The sequence below is a fragment of the Caretta caretta genome, chromosome 6 (assembly GCF_965140235.1).
Source record: "Caretta caretta isolate rCarCar2 chromosome 6, rCarCar1.hap1, whole genome shotgun sequence".
In the NCBI taxonomy this organism is placed as follows: domain Eukaryota; kingdom Metazoa; phylum Chordata; order Testudines; family Cheloniidae; genus Caretta; species Caretta caretta.
This window is the reverse complement of record NC_134211.1, coordinates 87,794,805-87,815,525: the sequence shown is the minus strand read 5'-3', so window position 1 is coordinate 87,815,525 and position 20,721 is coordinate 87,794,805. Positions and strand designations below refer to the sequence as shown.

At 40.2% G+C, this 20,721-nt stretch overlaps 1 protein-coding gene across 1 annotated transcript; it reads right to left on the bottom strand.

Moving 5' to 3' along the window:
- Positions 1 to 895: 895 nt before the first annotated feature.
- Positions 896 to 16,991, bottom strand: GEMIN2 (gem nuclear organelle associated protein 2). The gene is made up of 10 exons (XM_048852261.2): positions 16,819 to 16,991; positions 14,282 to 14,366; positions 7,927 to 8,016; positions 6,004 to 6,063; positions 5,680 to 5,793; positions 3,991 to 4,035; positions 2,662 to 2,730; positions 2,213 to 2,323; positions 1,858 to 1,916; positions 896 to 1,413 (listed from the first exon to the last, which is right to left on the bottom strand). Exons 1-10 carry the CDS (start codon positions 16,938 to 16,940, stop codon positions 1,374 to 1,376), a joined length of 795 nt encoding a protein of 264 aa, XP_048708218.1. The 5' UTR covers positions 16,941 to 16,991; the 3' UTR covers positions 896 to 1,373.
- Positions 16,992 to 20,721: the final 3,730 nt, after the last annotated feature.

The window sequence follows — 20,721 nt, the reverse complement described above, 5'->3', positions numbered from 1 at the left end:
GTATAAGGAACCTAAGCACCTAACTCAGGCTGTGTGGATCAATGTTGTCCCTGTGATTGTCTAGGTACCTAAAAATTAGGCACTGTGACACTCAGCATTGAAATGTTTAAGTCCGTTTGTAGATCTCACCTTTTGTTCATCAAAAGGAGAGTGTTTAGAAGCAGTTAATGGCTGTATTACAGAAGCTATGTTCAGTCTGCTATGGTGTAGTAAGAACCGGACACAATGGAAATTTTGTTCCTACATTTAAATATTGTGAAAATGACATAGTATAGTAACCTGCCATTTATTTGAAATGTTTAAGTATTTTTTCTTGTATATACCCAGACTTGACTACAAGTGCCAATACTGATAGCAGTTAAAGCAAGAGAGAAACTAAGAGCATAGAGAAACTAATTTCATTTTGAAGTGGTTAAATGTACAAAAAGCATACCCGATCAGTGTATGAGACTAGTCTTATACATCCAGTAAAGTTAACAGGATTAAGGTTACAATATTTCTGTCTAGATTACATTAAAGCCAGGTCAAATAGTTGTACAAGCTTGTTCACACTAATAAATACTCATTATGCTCTTGTGAGTAAATGTGTAATTATTTTACTGCTAAAATTAGTATAAACTAGTTTTATTGCACTAGCATCTAACATTTTCAGATCCTTTGTTTTATCTCATGAATACGGAGCTAATTGTTAAATATATTAGAGTCCCTAACTAATAAGGAATATAGTTTTGTAGTACTATTTAAATTCAGTACCTGAATTGAGACCATAAAAAAAACCCTCACTCCATGTATATCTAACATGACCACCAATTCTGAAAAGTGCAGTTTATAAATAGCAAAAACAGATGCCAAGAAGCAATTTTTAGAAACATTCTAGCAAGACGCACACACTGAGCAGTTTTGAAAATTTTATTGTAAAGTTTTACAAAACCCTTTAATATCTGACTCTTTATCCTGGTTCAGGAAAGAGCTTTCTCACTGCCTCAAACTTTCATTTGTAAAAAGCTTGGGGCGCAGTCTTGTAAATCTTTATTCACATGAGTAATTCAATTTCAACAAAAGGGCTTACTCTCCAGAAGTAATTTTTCAGGATAAACTACCCTTGGGTGCTTACAACAGCTCAAGTTGCATACTGCTTTAAAGACCACTTGTTTTTGCAGAGAAACAGGTTTATAGAGAGTGGGTAGACACTTCGCTGCTGACCCTTTTCAGGTCATGGATTATTCAGTGAGACCAGCAGTCTTTTGCTCAACACCATTCAAGCTCACTACTAAGAAGGTACATTTTGAGCTGCATTGCACCTGGCTGTTTAACACTGATGCTGGTGTTGGTTTTATAGCAATGCGAGACATTTAAATATCCCCAATCTGGAATCAGGAGGGCTCATCAGCCAGATCACGTTGATCAAAATACCTATCAGAGAAACGTAATTTGAATATATGGAGAACAAAGTTAGTCTGAGAAAGTGTTAAGACATTGTCTCCCCCCCATTAAGTAATTGACAGTGTATTTGCTGTATATTTTACCACTAGTTTTTATTCCCAGAATGTTTTTGGCTTCATATAAGTAATTTTAGATTTGTTCAAAAGGTTCATCGTTTATCACCTGCTTCAGATGAGTTTTTATTTTATTTTACTTACCTCTCCTTGAGGAAATCAGTATATGCTTCGTTTTCTCCTGGTTTTAAAAGTAAGTCATTTTAACTGAGCAAATGTGTACCACAGTATATAAGGTCTTTACAAAAACATTGTCATAGCCAAAATTCCTTAAAAGCTGATCCTAAAGCCAAGATTTCTGTGCTTGCTGTGTACATAAATTACTCCAAATTCTACTTAATAAAAATGAAGCTTGCAATACCTGCTAACTAAACAGATTAACAAATTCAGAGCAGACACTTTCTCTTCATTCTTGTTCTCCTGCAACAAAGGAATATGAAGTCTTAGGTCATATGTCTAATATTACTTGGCTGCAGAAAAGAACTGCCATTCTTAAGCAATTTGTTGGGTTCCCATAAAAATCCAGTAGTTCATTCTCCATACTTTGCTTTTTCATTCACTTGAGTCTACTATATACATATACATACACACACACTATTAAATCGAATAACTTGGATAAATGCAAACTAAGAATTTTATTTCTCAACAATACTGTCAAGTCATCCCCCACACTACGCTGAATTGTAAGAATTTTTCCATATTAAATTGTTACTTACCTCTAATACTCTGACTTCAGAGCATCGTCTTGCCAATTGCCGAATCAGGGAGTGAGCTTCAGGCAACAAAGGCTTTTCAAGACATGCCAACAAAGCATAAAGCCATCTGCCCTAAGTGGATTTAAATAGAAGTAGTACAGCTTGGTATTTTCCAAATCAATTTTTACCGTAATTAATTGGTAACACACCAACTGTACTGAATGCTAGTAGAGACCAATATCTAGTTCAAGAAAATACATGCATTAATAAATATTGTCATGATAGAGGGGAGATAGGGAAAAAGGTTTCAAAGTTTGTTTTAACACCAAGTGTGTGGTCCCTAGGGCATACCTACAGGCAAGGGAGACAAGTTATCATTGCTATGAAAATAAATTTGAGTTTCTTGATATTTGAAATATACAACTCTTCACTGAGTTAGTTTATAGGTAGATAGAATAAATTAAAATTACCAGTTCTGGAGTAAACTCTTTCTCTCCAAACCAGTTTATCAGATATTCCAGGACGCTAGTTACTGTTGCCTTTTAAAAGAGGAAAAGAAAAAAACACCTGAAAAGAAGAATGACTACGTATAACGGTCATTGCACCAATTTTTGATTATAGTTTATAAAGAACTATATCAAAAGCAAACAGAAGCGTGACTTCACTTTTCATAGTGAAATGACACTTGTTTATATATCCACTCTATGGTGCATCTAGACAGGCATTTATTTCAGTCTGAAACTTGATATAAAGGAGAGAGGAAATTTCAGGACAGATGCTGCTGAAATTGAAAAGGACTTGAATATATAGTAAGAAGAGAAATGATGCCCAAAGTGGACCACAATACTTGAAAGTCTTTCTGTACCTCTGATTTTAGTTTTATGGCAGACACAGAAAAAATTCAGACTGTTTAGAGATGACTAACAGGACATAATAGTACAAGGGGTAGTATTAGTATGAGGGGCTTCCACGATGTTCAGAATGCCACAAGACATTCCACATGCTGTTCTCCGGGTGGCTTGCAACATCCGGGATAAAATTCCATCAACTGAGGTGTGGAGGCAGCCTACAGGCAGACACCCTATTACATGGGTTCATGAAGTCTGTTCCAACGTTGGACTTTCTGCTAGGGTGATCAGACAGCAAATGTGAAAAACTGGGATGGGGGTGGGAGGGTTAATAGGAGCCTATATAAGAAAAAGACCAAAAAATCAGTACTGTCCCTATAAAATCGGGACATCTGGTCATCCTACTTTTTGCCCATCAAGGCTTTGCAGCCACACAGGAATGGACCGAATGGTGAACAGTCACTACAGCCGACCGTTTGGTTAAGCGCTGAAGTAGCAGTAGCAGTGGTGCAGTAAGCAATGTGAATAAACATCACATCTGTCCTGTGTTTGTTCTCTCCTCCTCTCCTCAGGAGGAGAAGCATGTGCAGTGGAGTGTATTGTTCTGGTAGGGTTTTTATTATTATTATTTAAGCCACAAGCATGCGAATGTGTCCTCAGTACCAGCAACAATAATCAAAAGTAATTCACATGAACAAAAAAATATTTCTATTTAAACACTAAGTATCAATGAGAAAAGGGTAGAGGTTTGATGTGTTAGTTTTACCAAGTAAGTCTCTAGTGGCAGATTGCGATAATGCCTCAAACAAGTTTTATGGTATAAATTATTGTTTCCTTTAATACAATGACACAATAGATGGGATATCCATGGAATTAATAGGAAAACTATAGAAAAAGTAAATATTTTTGGTGAGAAATATTTTATTCTCATAAGTAGAAACATAGACTTACCTGATTCATTCTGCTAACAATACTTAAAAAAGGGGGAAAACCAATCTGAAAAGAAAAATCATGGTGGAACTGTAATATATGAAGTAAACTTCCCAAGAAATGCCCTTGTATTTTAAGATTTAAATTAGAACAGAGTTTGAATGTGAGGACATAAATCCACTTCATATTTTTCATTGTAATGGGTTTTCAAAGCATACAAAGTTCTAATTTTGAAAATGCCAGTTACAATTAATAATGCGAAGAGCAATAAATACTCCTGGGGGAATTCTGTACCAAAATATTAACAATTCTGTGCACATTATAAAATTCTGCATATTTTGTGAAAACAACACTATATAATCACGCCAATTTCCATTATTTTGGTAATTATTTCAAAATATCTGTCAGTAATTATGTCTGTAACAATACAGACAAAAAATTCTCCCAAGCGCAGAGAGTTAAAGAAACCTCTATGACAACCCAGTTCCTGTTTCTCCTCCCCCTATTCCCCAGAGCCCAGCTGGGGGGCCAGATACCCATAACCTCTTCCCCTCCCAGAGCCCAGCTGCGGGGCACCCCCCAGCCCAGTCACTTGCATGCACCCCCTACCCTCCCAGACCCCAGGGATCCAGAGGGAGAAACAGCATGATGCTGGATCCTGGGCTTGTTTGGAGTTTCCTGCACGCCAAGTCCTTCCTTCAGGACGTGCTGGGAAATGTAGCTGCCAGAAACCCTCCAGCTCCTCCTCCCCCTCCCTTCAGCAGTGTCTTCTATTTGTGAGCTGGGCTCTGCCAGGTCCAGTGCCACGTAGTGGCGGCAGGCAGCTCTGTAGCCCATTTCTGTTTGGGGGGGGGAGAATTCTGAGCAGAACATTAATTTCTGCACCAATTTTGCATTGTTCAGTGGCACAGAATTCCCCCAGGAGTAAACAAAGCAAACATAAGCTGTAAAAAATAGCTATTCATCTAAATGTTACCAAATACTGGGAGAGGCAACAGATTTTAAAAGGATACAACTTCAATTTCTTTGGACTTCAATTTTTTTAAAAAGTTATTGTTTGGGTCATAGGCTCTTTAAATAGGTCCTGAATTTTTATAAGTGTTTTCTGGCTCTCTGATGTTTACTAAGGGCCTTTCCGGCACATCTAAGAGGAACAACGAACATGCCTGAGTCCACGTCTCCACCTACCTCTCTGTATACACACATGCTCACCCAAACTCCTTCCTCTCTGTACACATCCATGCCTGATGCCTTTGTGGCTTCAGCTTTGCTGCTACCACTACTAGTAAGCCCACTCTTAAAAGGCTTAGGGAATAGCATATATGAGAGTTCCCTGGAGAGTGGTCTGCACAGGAGACAAACTGCAACTGACCATCAACAAAAAATGGAGACTATGCAGAAAATGCTGTTAAACATACAGAATAAAACATTGTCTCTAACATGTTTCAGTTAATAGTAATCCTAAGACTAGCTTATAGTAGTAGATATATTTCCATCTGAAAATTAAGTAAGATCAGATTCTCTGCTTCACCAAGATTCCACTTAACATACCAGGCAGGTGTGCAGCATGTTCATCAGAGCCTGTTTTGCATTCAGATTGGATCTGCACTGAGCCCAACACATCAGGACAATTTCTGGAAGCTGCTAACAAGACATAACTGCCAAGAACCAAGAAGGAGCTTGAGTACTCTTATTAAAAGTGATACCTACCTTTATGTAATCAATTCCTAGGTTTTCATTACCAGACACTGCAATAGCTGTTTCCGAATATAACTTTTCACCCAGACAAAACAGTTTCCAGCCTTCTTCATCCTCAGATTTTGGCTGAAAAAGGTAAATAAGAGTGGGCTACTTTTCATATGATGTTATGATTTGTATTTTCATTACATAAATTATATATTTTCAAATAATATATAACTCTGGTAATCCTGATTTGCAGTTAAACACAATTACTAATGCACCACCATTATCAGCATAACACAATTTAACAGTAAAATAAAGAGGTTCACAAAATTTGTTATAAAATTCACTCACCATTGTAACATTGCTGTCCAAATGTTGTGCCTTCCAATGATTTCTGTGTTTGTTCAAACTCTGTAGGATTAAAATAATTAAGCTTGATTATGGTTCATAATGTAATGATTTTATTCTAGCCAAAATAGCTTTTCATCTCCAAATTGCTTTAATTGGGCCTTCATAACCATAAAAAAAACAATTCAATACCATTATAATGGTTATTTCTTTTAGAAAAAGTAGATTGCATGTTGCTGTAAAAATATGGTAAATAACTGATCAAATTATTCATGTATTTCTTTTAATATAACAACGTGTTGCAAGTTGTAAGACAGAATTTACTATTTTATAACCTGTAAAGAGAGATGAAATATGAAGAAAATGTGTTGCTTGGTTAGTCTACTCCTTAAAATGTTACTTTAAATGCTTCTTCATTTATATAGCTTTGACAATCTCTAGAACCATAATTTTAGCACTATTAATCCTTTAAAATGTTTACTTAAGGTAAGCAATCTTAAGAAAAACAGTTTTCAATTCTTGAAACACTGCCCTTGCTTCTGTTTTGAGATGTATGTTTAAATGGGGAGCTTTCACCTTCATAAGCCAGCTTTCTCCTTCTTCTGGATCTGGCAGAGTTAGCATGTGTTTGATAATCTTGCCCTAGAAATAAGCCTCAACAAGTACTGCAGTATCCTAAATGAGAGGAAAACTGGCTGAAAGGAACCAAAACCTTGTTTCAACACAAACGCTAAAAGAGATTAGATGTATTCAGATTCTCAGTCCAGTATGGGTCAAGGACCTTCATACCATAAAAATACCTTTTTGAAAGGAGATATGTAGAGTTTGTCCAAAACCAAAATGGCCTGCTTTGACAGTATTCTGGAGATTGAAGTTTAAACCTTTGGAATTCAAGGTATGTTTTCCAACCAGTGACGGTTATTGCAGCAAAGTTTTTGTTGTTGTTTTTTAAGCAGGCACCATGTGACCAGAAATCTGTGCTAAAAATCAGAAGAGCTGACAGATTTTATACAAACATAATGTTAGCACAGAGGGCTAGCCTTCTGATTCTTCTTCACTGCTACTCTTGCATGTTTTCATGGATACTAACACCAATGCTTTTCCTTCCCCTCCATGCTAATTCTGTCAGAGGTAAAAGAGGTCGGCATTTAACATGTTGCAATAGGAATGCTATATGTTTTAAGTCACTTAAGATCTTAGAGTATTAAAACTTCGTGGTAAAAGTCCAGTTTACTATTTGTTTACCTTTTGCAATTTACTCAGCTTGGATTGGGGGTGGGAAGGGGGAGAGGCTATTCAGTTTCCCTTTCTAGTTCTCATACAATGGGGCAACTTGCAAGCACTGTATGGAAAATTTAAGATACGGCCATCAGATCTGTGCAGATGGGCCTTTCTACCTAGATGGAATCCTACTGAACTCAATGGGTTCCTGTATGGGTGCAAGGTACTGTCCATGAGCCCCATTACTGGACTGGGACCCAAATGTTTTTATTTCGATCTTAGTAGTTCATTAAAACATTCCTATTAATACTACATTTTGTAATATTTTTTGTTAGCTACAAAAAACCCCTAAGCTTTGTCCTCAACTACTTGACAGAGACTCTTTTAATACACAGATATCATCATTTACAAGACTGTTCTCAGCCAGCTAAATGTATGATTGCCTGTTTTCTCCAAGAACCTCTTTGGTGCTAGAGTGTCATGATAAATTAGGTTTACCAAAAAACCCAAACAAAAAAAAACAAAACAAGTTTTCCAAAGACAGAGCAGTCATCTACTTTATTTACTATTTTCTACCATAAAATGTTACGTCCTATATCTTTCCCCAGAATACAGTAAAGTTCACCCTTCCACCCCAAAAAACACCACCACACTAGATGCCATCATATCCACACTGCACTAGTTTGTGAACACTCTGTTCTTTACCTGACGAACTGCTGAAAAGTGAGACACTTGCTGCTGCTGCCATTTGAGAGTTGGAGAATATCCCTCAGGGGCAGGATGGCATCCTGTGAGCTAAGAAAGCATAGGTAGGATTTTTTTTATAACAAGTAATCAACAAACAGAACCCTAAACTAATTAAGTCTAAAACTAAGAATTTCCACTTAAAGTACATGTGAAACTAGGAAGACAAGACAAGAGATAATTCTACTTTGAGAAAGAAAATAAAACCAGCCCCAATTCTCACATTTTACAAAAGAAATGTCATGTTTTGACTGGTGATATGCTGAAGATATCCAAATGACAGATGTACCCCACTCTCTTACTATTAATGGGGAAGTATTGTTTTCTCATAATGATAGGGGAAATTCTCTAAAATAGAACAAATGGTCATTATTTTTCTTTTTCTGAGTGTAGATTTAAATAGTTTATTTTGCACAAAGTACAAATGCAAGTTTTACAGAAATCTCAATCAGATATATTGACTGTCTTACTTCATATCACAAGCAAGTGGATAGCCTGATTTGCACAGAATAAAAGACTGATCTATAAAAATACATTGTTTTAGGGCCCTAAACCGATCTACCACTTCAATTAAGATGGGGCAACTGCCAGCCATATAAGACATCAGTGCAGAATCAGAAGAATTACCGTTCCAAATCTCCACATTAAACCCATGAATTGGTAATAAAAATCTAGGAGGTAGAGATAAAAATTTTTAAATGCTTGTAGTTAAGTGCCTTTTAGAGGAAGGGATAATGAAAAACCTCTAATGACTTCTTGCAGGTGGGATGCTGAAAATTTAGCAAGAATATAGGATATATCTCTAGATTAAAAGTGAACCCCAAAACTCACACTAATCCACTACTTTTACAGTTCAGTATTGAGCCAAGTCCCTATTTTATTGCATTGAACAAGCTCTGAATGATTAACTGGAAGAGACACACAAGCAGGAAATTCCACTATTATTTCTACAAGATACAATGAGTTAAAGAAAAGTTAATCTGAACTGTAATGTATATTAAAAAAATTTAATTAAAATAGTTTCAAGTACCACATTTTGCCTGACCACATCCCAATTTGATTTTACAAACACTTAGGCTTGGTCTGCACTACAAAGTTAGGTCCATGCAAAACAGCTTATGTTGACCAAGTTTGTGCATATGTCTATGCTTAAATTGGTCTCCCTCTGATGTAAGTGCCTCATTATGCTGACACACTAATACCATCTCTCCAAGCGGCGCAGAGCCACAGTCCATGTACTTAGGTCAACACAGGGCAAGTGTAGACACTGTATTACTATAGCAATCCTAACTGTCGTCCAGCAGCTGTCCTATAATGCCCCACACTGATCACTCTGGTCACCATTGTGAACTTCACTTCCCAGGGGCCCTGAAAATTTTTGAAATTCCATTTCCTGATTGCCTGATACAGTGTTCACACCTAGCAGCTTTCCATTGTTGAGTGCAATTGCCCAGCGGACCACGCTGGCTATATACTCCAGATGCACTCCTGCCTGGAGCAGACAGGAGATATTGGATCTCCTGGGCCTGTGCGGAGAAGAGGATGTGCAGGCCCAGTTTCAAACCAGCTGTAAAAATGTCGATATCTACCAGCACATTGCTCAGGGGATGCAAGAGAAGGGACCAGCAGCAGTGCCGCACAAAAGCCAGGAAGCTGTGGCAGGCATACCAGAATGCTAGGAAGACCAACAATCGATCTGATGCCAAGCCGCAGACCTGTCCCCTTTACAAAGAGATGCAGGCCATACCTGGCAGAGATACCCCTCCCGACGCCAGCACAGTGGATACCTCTGAGAAGCCAAAGACATAAACCCCTGGTGTGAACAGTGAGGAGGAAGAAGAGTTGGTGGTGGAGGATGAGGAAGAGGAGTATGGGACAGGTAACCAGGGGATCCAGCTGCCCAGCAAGCCAGGACCTGTTTCTGACTCCACGGCAGTCCAGCCAATCAAGCACAGGTGAGTCTGATGCAGGGGAAGGAACCCTGGGTAAGTGTTTAGATAAATTTTCAATTACAGGGATGGCACTCCCGAAGTGTCAAAAGATGTGTTCTGCTTTTTCATTAATTTACTCACGATAGAAGAGCTAGTGGCATAACCAAGAGATGTAGAATTGCTATCCGTTTTTCATTCCACTCTAAAGTGGGGGGGGAGGGGGGAGAAGAGAAGGAGAATATGATCATGTGGAGCAGTTTATGTATGTACACAGGGATGTTCCTTGAATCCTCCTGAGAGATCTGTATGAAATTTTCATGGAGGTACTCTGCAATCCTCTGCCAAAAGTTTCTAGGGAGGGCTGCCTCATTCCTCTGCCATAGGACACTATTCCACAACACTCAGCAACAACTTCAGCAGGCACCATTGCAATACACAGGCTAGTATCATAAAGGCCCAGACAGCTTCAGGACACCAGCAGCAACTGTCCTCTCTCTACCTTTGTTACCCTCAGGAGTGAGATATCAACTAAAATCACCCCAGTCGGCCACTCTCACCATGGCTGGTGCTGTGACTGACACTGTCCACAAGCAATCCCAAGCAGAAGTGAGAACGTAGTGCTTAAAACTTTAGGAAAGCAAGGAGAGTGAGTTCAGCATCCAGGTCTGCTTTCTTAGTGAATATGCTGACAATGTTACCCCATGTGTTTTGTCTTAAAACAACTGCCATTACAGCCTTCAGGATCTCCCCCTGCACACCTGCAGAATGCCTGAACCAGATGAGGAGAAAGAGGACTCGGGATGACATGTTCAATGGGATCCTGCAAGCCAGAGCTGCATTGTATCATGAGCACAAGGCATGGAGGATGAATACTATGGACATCCCACAGAAGGAAAGAGTGGAGAGGGGAAAGGCCCAAGAGTTCCAGCAGGAAAAAGGAGAGAGAGATGCATTAGGACATAATACGGATTTTCAGGCAGCAAACACAGATGTTGCAGGCTCTGGTGGACCTGCAGGTTCAACTATCCCGAGGTCACCTCCCTCTACAATCCATTGAGAGCTCAGTATCAGGAACATCCTATATCCCCCACATAACATTCCATGTGTCATCATTCCCCATACCACTCCACCCCAAGGGACATTAAAGACAATCACAGTTTCTCATACACTGACTTGTAAAAAAGCCATGGTTGGTGTATGTGTAGCTGAAATCAATATGAACATTTTTTCCCCTTCATAATAAATTAAGAGATCAGAACTTATGTTTTTATTGTATTTGTTTTAAATTGCACAAGTTGTTTTTTTTAAACTACTTTTGTTACAGAATAAAATTATATTATTTGGAAAATAATTCATCTTTATTAGGTCACAACATATGCTGCCAAGTGCTCAGCAGTTCTGAAAGCAACCAATTACCTGTTACTGCATGATGACACACAAATCATAGGCTCATTCACAAACAAAATTAACAGGTGAAATGACAATGTTATATTCCTACACGTAATTGCCACAAAAGAGCAGAACCTGGACAACACCACACACTACTCTGGCTCGCTGTTAAACTGGTCTTTGAAAGTCTCCCTGAGCTGTATACCTCCTTGTTAAGCTCTTCTAATACCCCTTGCATCTGGCTATTCAATTCAGCAGACATCTGCTCCACTTCCACCCTTGTGGAAACTTTTCTCCCTTTGCTTCACATATATTATGCAGGACACAGCAAGGAGCTATAACCATTGGGATATTTTTCTCACTGAGGTCCAACCTTGTGAGTAAACAACGCCAATGACCCTTCAAATGACCAAACGCACATTCAACTGTCATTTGGCACTTGCTGAGCCAGTAGCTGAATCATTCCTTGCTGCTGTCGATGTGGCCGGTGTACGGCTTCATGAGTTGGGGGAGTAAAAGGAAGATTGGGTCACCCAAGATCACTATTGGCATTTCAACATTCCCACTGGTAATCGACTGGTCGGGAAAGGAAGTCCCTCCTTGTAGCTTCCTGAATAGTCCTGTGCTCTTACAGACGCGAGTGCCATGTACCTTCCCTGACCAGTCCACACTGATGTTGGTGAAGAACCCCTGGTGATCCACCAATGCTTGCATAACCATAGAAAAGTAGCCCTTTCCGCAGATATTCTCAGTGGCAAGGTGGTCTGGAGCCAAAATAGGGATATGCATGCCATCTAGCACTCCACCACAATTGGGAACCCCATTGCTGCAAATCCATCCACTGTGTCCTGCACATTGCCAGGAGTCACAGTCCTGCTTAGCAGAAGGCGATGAATGGCTCTGCATGCTTGCATGAGAACGGCCCCCGCTGTGGATTTCCCAAATCCAAATTGATTCCATACTGACCGGTAGCAATCTGGCGTTGCAAGTTTCCACAGTTCCACTCACTTCTCCCTGTCAGTGCTGTTCTCATTTTGGTGTCCCTGGGCTGAAGGGCTGGGGCGAGCTCAGTGCACAAATCCAGGAATGTGGCTTTGTGGATCTGAAAGTTATGCAGCCAGTTTGTCACCCCAAACTTGCAACATGATGCAACCCACCAGATCAGTGCTGGTTTCTTGGGCCCAGAAGTGGCAATCCACCATCTGGAGCTGCTCTGTGAATGCCACCAACAACCGTGAATCTGTCCTCCAAGGAATCATCATGGTCCCCACTCATTCGGTTCTTCTTGAGGCTCTGCAAATACTCCAGGATTGTGCGCTCTGTGCTTGCAACGTTCATGACAATAGTGCAGAGCTGTGCAAGCTCCATGGTTCTGTCAGAGATAGCAGACAGCGAGGAGAACCATGTGGGTTTGTGGAATTTTGAAAAAGAGGTGCAAAAGTTATGGATACATATAACATTATGGGATGGAAACAGTAGCAAACTGGGAAGTTGACCCCATGCTCCCAGCTACCCCTGCATGACTCATTTCAGTCCCATTATGCACTGCCAAAGCTTCCCAAAAGACAGTGAACATGAGAGTGGCGAGTTGCACAGTGTGATACCTATACATTGTGCACAGCACTCTGCATTGATACAAGCACTCCTGATGAGTATGTTTCTCACCGAACCAAGGAGCCAAGTATGCAGGCGCACAAGCGACATACTAACTTTGGCAGCTGTACGCCAACGTAACTTGAGTAAACATAAGTTTGTAGTGTAGACGTGCCCTTAAACAAAAATATTTATCTCCCCTGTTGTGTGATCAATAGAAACAAAAGGGAAACCTGTCAAAGCAAATAAACTAAGATGACACACTTTCTCCTCTACCATCTCTTAAAGATCGTAGTCTGATCTGCCTCAGTTCTCCATCTACAAAATGGGGATAATATCTCACTGGGGTGTTACGAAGATAAAAATCTATTAATGATTGTGACGTGGTCAAATAATAAGGTGAGTAAGTCTATATAAGCATCTAAATAGATTTTAGTAATATTAGATTTTAAAAATCATTTATGTTAGAATATTAAATAGATGGTGTCCCCTCTAGAAAGTAAAACAAAATACTATCATTCTAAGGGCCTGATCTAACTCCTATCATCAAAGTTAATTGAAGGATTAGTAACTTCATTGGGAGGTAGTCAATTTTATGGCTTATCATAAGAAGAGAATACAATATCTTTCTATATGTACTTGAAAACCCCTCCTTCAAATATTCTCTCCTTTCTTGATAGAGTTGAAGTGAAAGAGGAAAGTGTCCCAGGTTGTTCAACTGGGAATCATGAAGTAAAATTGAGCAAATGAAAATTTTATGCCAATCTCAAGAAATGTTTTCCAACCGTGAAATATCAGAATAGAGTTTCCAGAAGAGAAATTGTAGAAGCTCCATTATTTGAACCATTTCAAAGGGGACAGGGCAAAGCCCTAGGACACATACAGTAGGGAATAATCCTGTTTGGCTGACCAGAATGGATGGACTAGGTGATTTAAAATAAAAAAAAAAAATCTGAGAAACTAGCAACAGTAAAAGAATAAGAACATACTCTGTATTGATATCCTTGTATCTTTCAACTGTAGGAAAGTTTTATGACAAACTTTGTTATAAATCTTTAAATACAAAATTCTTTCAGTTGCTTCTGCAGCGAGAAAATATGATCAATTATTTTTGCTGTAGATACAAGACAATATTTTGTGTGAATGTTATAAGTTAGATTAGTTGAGTTTTAATGAGACTTCAGTTATCCAGTAATTCACAATCTGAATCTGCAAGACTAGATTCCATTTACTTCTGCAGATTACTTAAAATTCAGGTACTCTACGACATGTTTGATGCTTATACCATGCATCCAAAAATTTTAGTATGAAACCAAAAGCTTTTATTCTCATTTAACTGTCTAGTCTGTTTTTCTAAAAAAATATTTTAAAAATATATACACAAATATATACACAATACTTACTGAAATATTCACTGTCTGCTTCTTTCTCAACTTTCTGGGGTCTATCTGTGCCACAACAACATCTGGGCATCGTGCTGCTTCAATCCTTCAAACAGAAATAAAAGGCTATGTTTTAAATCTCTCAGCTGCGTCCCTTAGAACCTGAAACGGTCACAGGTTTGGGTTTGCATGAGGAGGTACCTGATCAAATACAAAATACTTGCACAATTCTTAAGTTATGAATTAGAATCTATTAAAGAAAAAAAAGTTAAAAAAAATATTTCTTACGGAAGGGTATGGGTTGAGAGTTTTAAAAAGATTTATGAGTTTACAATATAAGCTATGAATGACAGATAAGTGCCCCCATGTGAGCCAGTCTGTGGCACAGCCAGGAACAGAATTCAGGACTTGTGATTTCTCGTTCTGTGCTTCAGCCACAAGACATCTTTCCATCATAAATATCAGTAAAGATCATTGCTATTAACAACTGTAGCAAGTAAAATACCATTGTATTCCTTCTGTGAAAAACAGACTACAGTCAAGAGCAAGAACTTTCTCCTATTATTTGATTATGCCATAATCTGCCTGTCAAAAACATGTGATGATGGATCAGAGAGTGCAGTGGAATTTTAGAAAGTGTTAAAGAATATGCTTGCTGTCTGAAATGAGAAACTTATGAATATCAAAACCTGAACAACCTAGAGCGACAGAGTCAGGTAATTTTAGGCTTACATTTTTAGTATTGTTAAAAATAGCCTTGTTATGAATATTGAAATTAATTTAAATTCTCAGTAAGTTATGTAATTAAGTAACATTTGCACCTTGAACACTGTGTTACCTTGTAAGATTTACAAAGTTTAATTAACAATAGTATTATTCAGACATCAAACTTTGTAATTACTTGTATTATGGTAGCACCTAGAGGAACCAAATGAATTCATAGCACTTTTGTGATGGGTGCTTTCCAAACACATAAGAGATAGTTCATGTTCCAGAGAGTTTATAGTTGAAGGCCCCAATCTTGCAACCATGTACAGCATAAACAGGGCAGTTTGTCTCTGCACTTAGAAATTGCTGGACCAGGACCTAAGAGACAAGACAGCTAAAGGGTTTGGTAAATGGGTTAGGTAGAGAGTCAGGGACAGGACCTGGATCTCTTAATTTCCAGTGCAGTGCCTAAACAACACTTATTTCTTAAGAGTATTGTTGGAGACCCCAGGGTATGGCCACTAGTTCAGTTGAGGGGATGGGAGGCCATAAGGGTCGAGGAAGTCTCCCTGCTGAAGGCCTAAGGGCTTCTTCTCAACCCCCCTTAATAGAATTCAGGCCTGGCTGGTTTGAGTAAGCTCTTTTGCTCTTAAAACAATGTTGCAGCCGCATATAATGCCTCAGAGTGTAAGGTTTGCTGATGCCAAGTTAAAATAGTAGGAGATAGTTACAAGGCCAGACAGAATGTGCTGGTTGTTTAAGTTGCTATGAATGTTTGTTAGAGGTTGCAGGAAATAAACATTGTTGTAACCCATATAAGGAAGGCAGAGTATTTGTGTAAAGTTTTGATTGGCTAATGTGTAGTGCAGTAGCATTAAGGAATATAAAAGTGTGTGTAATGACCTGCTCTGATGTGCAGGATTTGAGATTCTATTCTCCCTGTACCTTGTTTGCAGCTGCAAATAAACTTTTCTGCTTCTCTACCCCGTTGTGATTATTGAGTGAAACACACCGGGTAATGAACCTCTGCTGTTGTTTTGCCTCTTGGCACTGGGTGCCCGGCAACAGCATGCTTAGGGAGGTTGTGAAATCTCCACCATTAGAGATGTTTAAGAGCAGGTTAGACAAACACCCGTCAGGAATGGTCTAGAGATAATATAGTCCTGCCACGAGCGCAGGGAACTGGACTTCATTAGATGACCTCTGGAGGTCCCTTCCAGTCCTATGATTCTACACTGCACTGTAAACCTAGGCTCAGACTCAGGGTGAACTTAGTGAACTCACAGGACCCAGGTTCTCGGACCCAGTGGTCCGAGCGTGAGTCCTGCTGTGATTCAGGTCCAAGCCCTGTCATTTTACAGCGTGGATACTGCTCAACCCTGGATCTCCAGAGGTCTGACCTGAGGCTGCACCCAGGCCCAGCAAATACAAGCCCAGGTTCAGACCGCAGCGCGGAGTCGCGGACCCACAAGCGGAAGCTTGGAAACAGGGGCCGGCAGAGACCCGGGTTGACAATGCAATGTAGGGGGTGGGGCGGCCCCCACGCAGGCTGAGCACTGGGTCCAAGGGGGGCTGGAACCAGCCCCGCAGCTCGCGGGGCGCGCGAGAGCGACACGGGTCAGGGCACAACTCCCTGCACCCCCGGCCCCTTCACAGACAGGAGGGGGGGGAGGCGCCCAACGCCCCCCCCCCCCAACGGGCTCCCAGGCCAGGCGTGCTCTGGAGAGGCGACCCGGCAGCCGCCGCCCCTCACCAAGGGGAAGCGAGGCCCGGCCCAGCCCCCGCTCGGCTCCCCCACGGGGCCAGAAGGCAGCGGCGCAGCCCCCCCAGCCAACCCCTCCCCCACTTACTGGACTCGCTTTAAATACTCCGAGGGCGTCCGCGGGGGCATGGTGGGGTCGAAATCCTCCGCGAGGTCACAGTCCCCTACAGGCAGGAGCCGGGGCATCAGCTCCTCCACCGCGGACTCCATCACCGCGCCACGGCCGCTGCCACCGGAGGGGGGGAGGGAGAGAATCGTAGGGCGCAGGCGCATTGAGCGACGCCGCTTACTCCAGGGACCGCCTCGGCTGCGGGTCGAGGACACAACGCGTGCGCACTGCGTGACCTTCCGCACTGGGGAGACCGCCCCTTCCGACGCCTGCCAGAGATCGGTGCAAGCGGCGCAGCGCGCTGCCTTTCCCAGGGCTCAGTGGAGGTTGGGACGCCCTCTAGTGGTGCGGCCAAGCTCCCGCTCTCATCTCCTTCGACCGCGTCCCGATGCTTCTGGGACCACCGGTCTGGGAGCTTCTACCCCACTGGTCTGGATTGAAGCCTTCCTGGACCCATTGCCTTTTGAGCCTGCAAACACCATCCCATTGCACCGTGTGGTTCTTGTTCCAGGCAGTATAAGACACACTGTCTCCTATTGTAATAATAATTGTGCACAGGACCATCTGCTGCCAATACAGACAGTGTATAATTTAGTACCGTAAACAAAACACTACAGGGTGTATTCCCTTTTAAATAACACTATGCCTTATTTTCCATACAGTTCCATACCCTCGTGTGACAAAAGGAGGGCATTGTTATGCAATAGGTGCCCAACAAACCACTGCCATGTTGGAATGTGACCTGCCAAAATAACATTGCAATGTGACCATTGTTATGCACAAACTCAGAAACACTGAAACCTTAGCACAAGCTTGGTATGTAGATCTCAGCTAGGAAACAGAATGGGAGTAATATTGTGCACAGATAGACAGGTCTACAGAGAACTGCCATGTACTAAGTTTATAATTCAGGGGCACACTTGCCCACTTCTTTACTGACCACAGGTCATCTCTTGACATAATTTCTGGACCCAGAAACACACTAAGCCAACTTTGCCACTGCACTTCAACCTAGAACCAGGTGTACCACAGCTTTCCCTTCATTTTAACAGCCCTGAATCAGACACCTTTTCACACTTTAGTACACTTGTGTACAGATCTACAGAATGGGTTTGCTGTCACTATGGCCACAAATTAATGGCAGAATGAAATGTAACAGTTGGCCAAGAGATTTATGTCTCATCATTGCCTTTTGGGGGCTGTTGTATCACAGTGGAATGATGGATTGGGATTGAAGATAGAGAGGAGGAAGTTTCTACACGATCCCTATGAGAAAACCTCTTGAAGGGCTAACCTTTGGCTTAACACACAGAAATACCAAGCAATCCTGTATATACCAAGCACACTTGTGCCCAAATAGTTCTCTGATGTTAATCCACAAATTATAAAGCAATTAAATCTCCAAAATGCCATTGAATCTAGTTAGCTCTTTAATAACCATTTTAAAGGACCAAAGCCAGCGTTCTAACCTAAATTTCAGCATTAGCAAGTGTTTCTTTCAGCGCCAGTGCTTAAGATTCAATCTTTCTCCATTTAAGTCAATGGAAGTTTTGCCATTAGTAAATTATTTCTTAATTTCAAAATTTGTCTCATCTGGCAGTCCCCTTGCTTTCTGTAAAAACAGAAGAAAAGATCAGTGTAATTAGGATGTTGACGGAACTGGACTTTTATATACAGGGATCCATTGCTTGTCTTTTGCCCCATGTCTCAGAGAAATAAACTAACCTTCTTTGGTAAATCTTAAGACCAGCTCTTTTATTTCAGGCTGACGCCTCCATCAAGTGAGTACACATTTCAGCCAAAAGATGACACATACACACACACAAGTCATCTTAAATGAAGGCAAAGGGACATTTAAAACACAAACAACAATGTACATTATAGAGAACATAAAACTTTCTCAATTCTCTGTGTCAAATGAGAATAATGATACTTCCCTTCTCTGTAAAACAATTTGAGATCTATGGATAAAAAGCACTATAAGATCTAGATATTAATAATAATAATATAATTAATAATAAAATACAGTGCCTGCTCTAGGCAATGATACAAATATTTTATGTACTTATTCCTGAAGGGTCAGTGAAAGGATCTTTAAATTTTACTGCACACACTGCATTTATTGTATTTTTTTAAAAAAAACTATTTGAAAGGCACTTTTGGTTGTTTCTTCTGTATTTGAGCAGTTCTGAACAAGCAATGACCTGCAACTTCCCTCTCCATTCATTTTTATTTGCTTTTAAGGTGTGTCTCATAACCATTTACGTGTAACAGGCAGCTTTACTCTGAAACCAGGATGTAACTTCCTATTAGTGCAAGTGACAAGTGTGAACATCACTTGAAATAAGACCTGCTTAATCAAAACTACGTTGGCATTTCAGGAGAGTTTGACACAGTGCTAAAGGTAAAACCTTAACTTTGTCAATATATAAATGGATTTCTTGAAAATATTCAGATTTTAGGATCTATGATTTTATCTGGTGTGAAGACAAGAATTATAAAAAGAGAGAATCAGGGATTTTGATGCAGCAAGTTTAAATGTACATTAGTTTTTAATTATCTAGATGATTTTTTTCCTGAACATTTCTAATGCTGCTTTTTGAAGCTGAATAACATACTTTGAACTAATTACTTACTTTTAAATTGACTGTTACAGGAAAAACTGATGGTTTTCCTAGGACTATCAAGAACCAAGACTTAACAATGGAATTCCTGCAATATCTGGCAGAGCTAAATATGATTCAGAGGATGAAGAAGAGAAAACAGTCAGAGCTGAATATTCTTTCTCCTTATCAACCGCCTAGGAGTTACAAAGGAGTAATTTCTTGAAGAAGAGGTGAGTTGCCACCTGTTGATCTGAACTGATGATTCAAAATCTAACACACTAATTTGTAACATATTGCAATAAGGTAAGAAAAATAAAGTAGAATTACCATATATTGTAACACCAGGGGATAACAGAAAAGAGATTTTCTGATTACAGTGATTGCTTGTTTTTTGACCTGTTTATCCATTCCATATATGTATCTATGTGTCCATCCAGGTACTTTTGCTTCCCATTGAGGTCCCCGCCACCACAAAATCTGTGCACCTTCCTGAAGGGCTCTTTGGGGCACAAGAAATGTGGGACTGGGCCTTTATAAAATTAAATATTTATTCTTACAATGATTGGTAACAAAAATATTTTATACCTCTTATCCTCACTGGGCTTTCACTATATTGTACACTCCTGATTTTCTTTCTTTCTTTCTTTCTTTCTTTCTTTCTTTCTTTCTTTCTTTCTTTCTTTCTTTCTTTCTTCACAGTTAGCTCTCTGCTGCTGTCTACAGGGGTACTCCAGGGCTCTGTCCTTGACCCTCATTTCTTTTCCCTTTACATCCTTTCTTTGGGCACCATAATATTGAGGGAGTTTTTCCATCTGCTTTAACAGCACCTGCCAAGGGACTATTTGGGGCTCCAGCCTTTTTTTTGGAGGATAGAGAGTGTGGATACCCTCAACTCACAGTTCAATATTTTCTCCAACTGACAGTGTGATCAGAGTGTGTGTAGTGTAACTCAGAATCTCTCCGTTCAGGCAGTGTGGGACCCTGCTTTTGTCTGCAAGCCCCTTAAGTCATGAAGCCAGCCTGGTCATTCAGAACATAAGATGACTGGTGAATAGCAGTGAAGATAGTAATTGTGTAGAATTCACCATAATCACAGTTAAAATACAAATAATGGATGTAATAATGTTATAGTCACTCATAATTGATTCACTGATACTAGTTGGTTATTACCATGTGACATATATTTTCAGATTCTGTGAGAAAAAGTGCACGAGAGATGATAAGTGTTTAGCTCCCCACAATCAATAAGATTCCTCAGAAAAGACTACAGTTACTG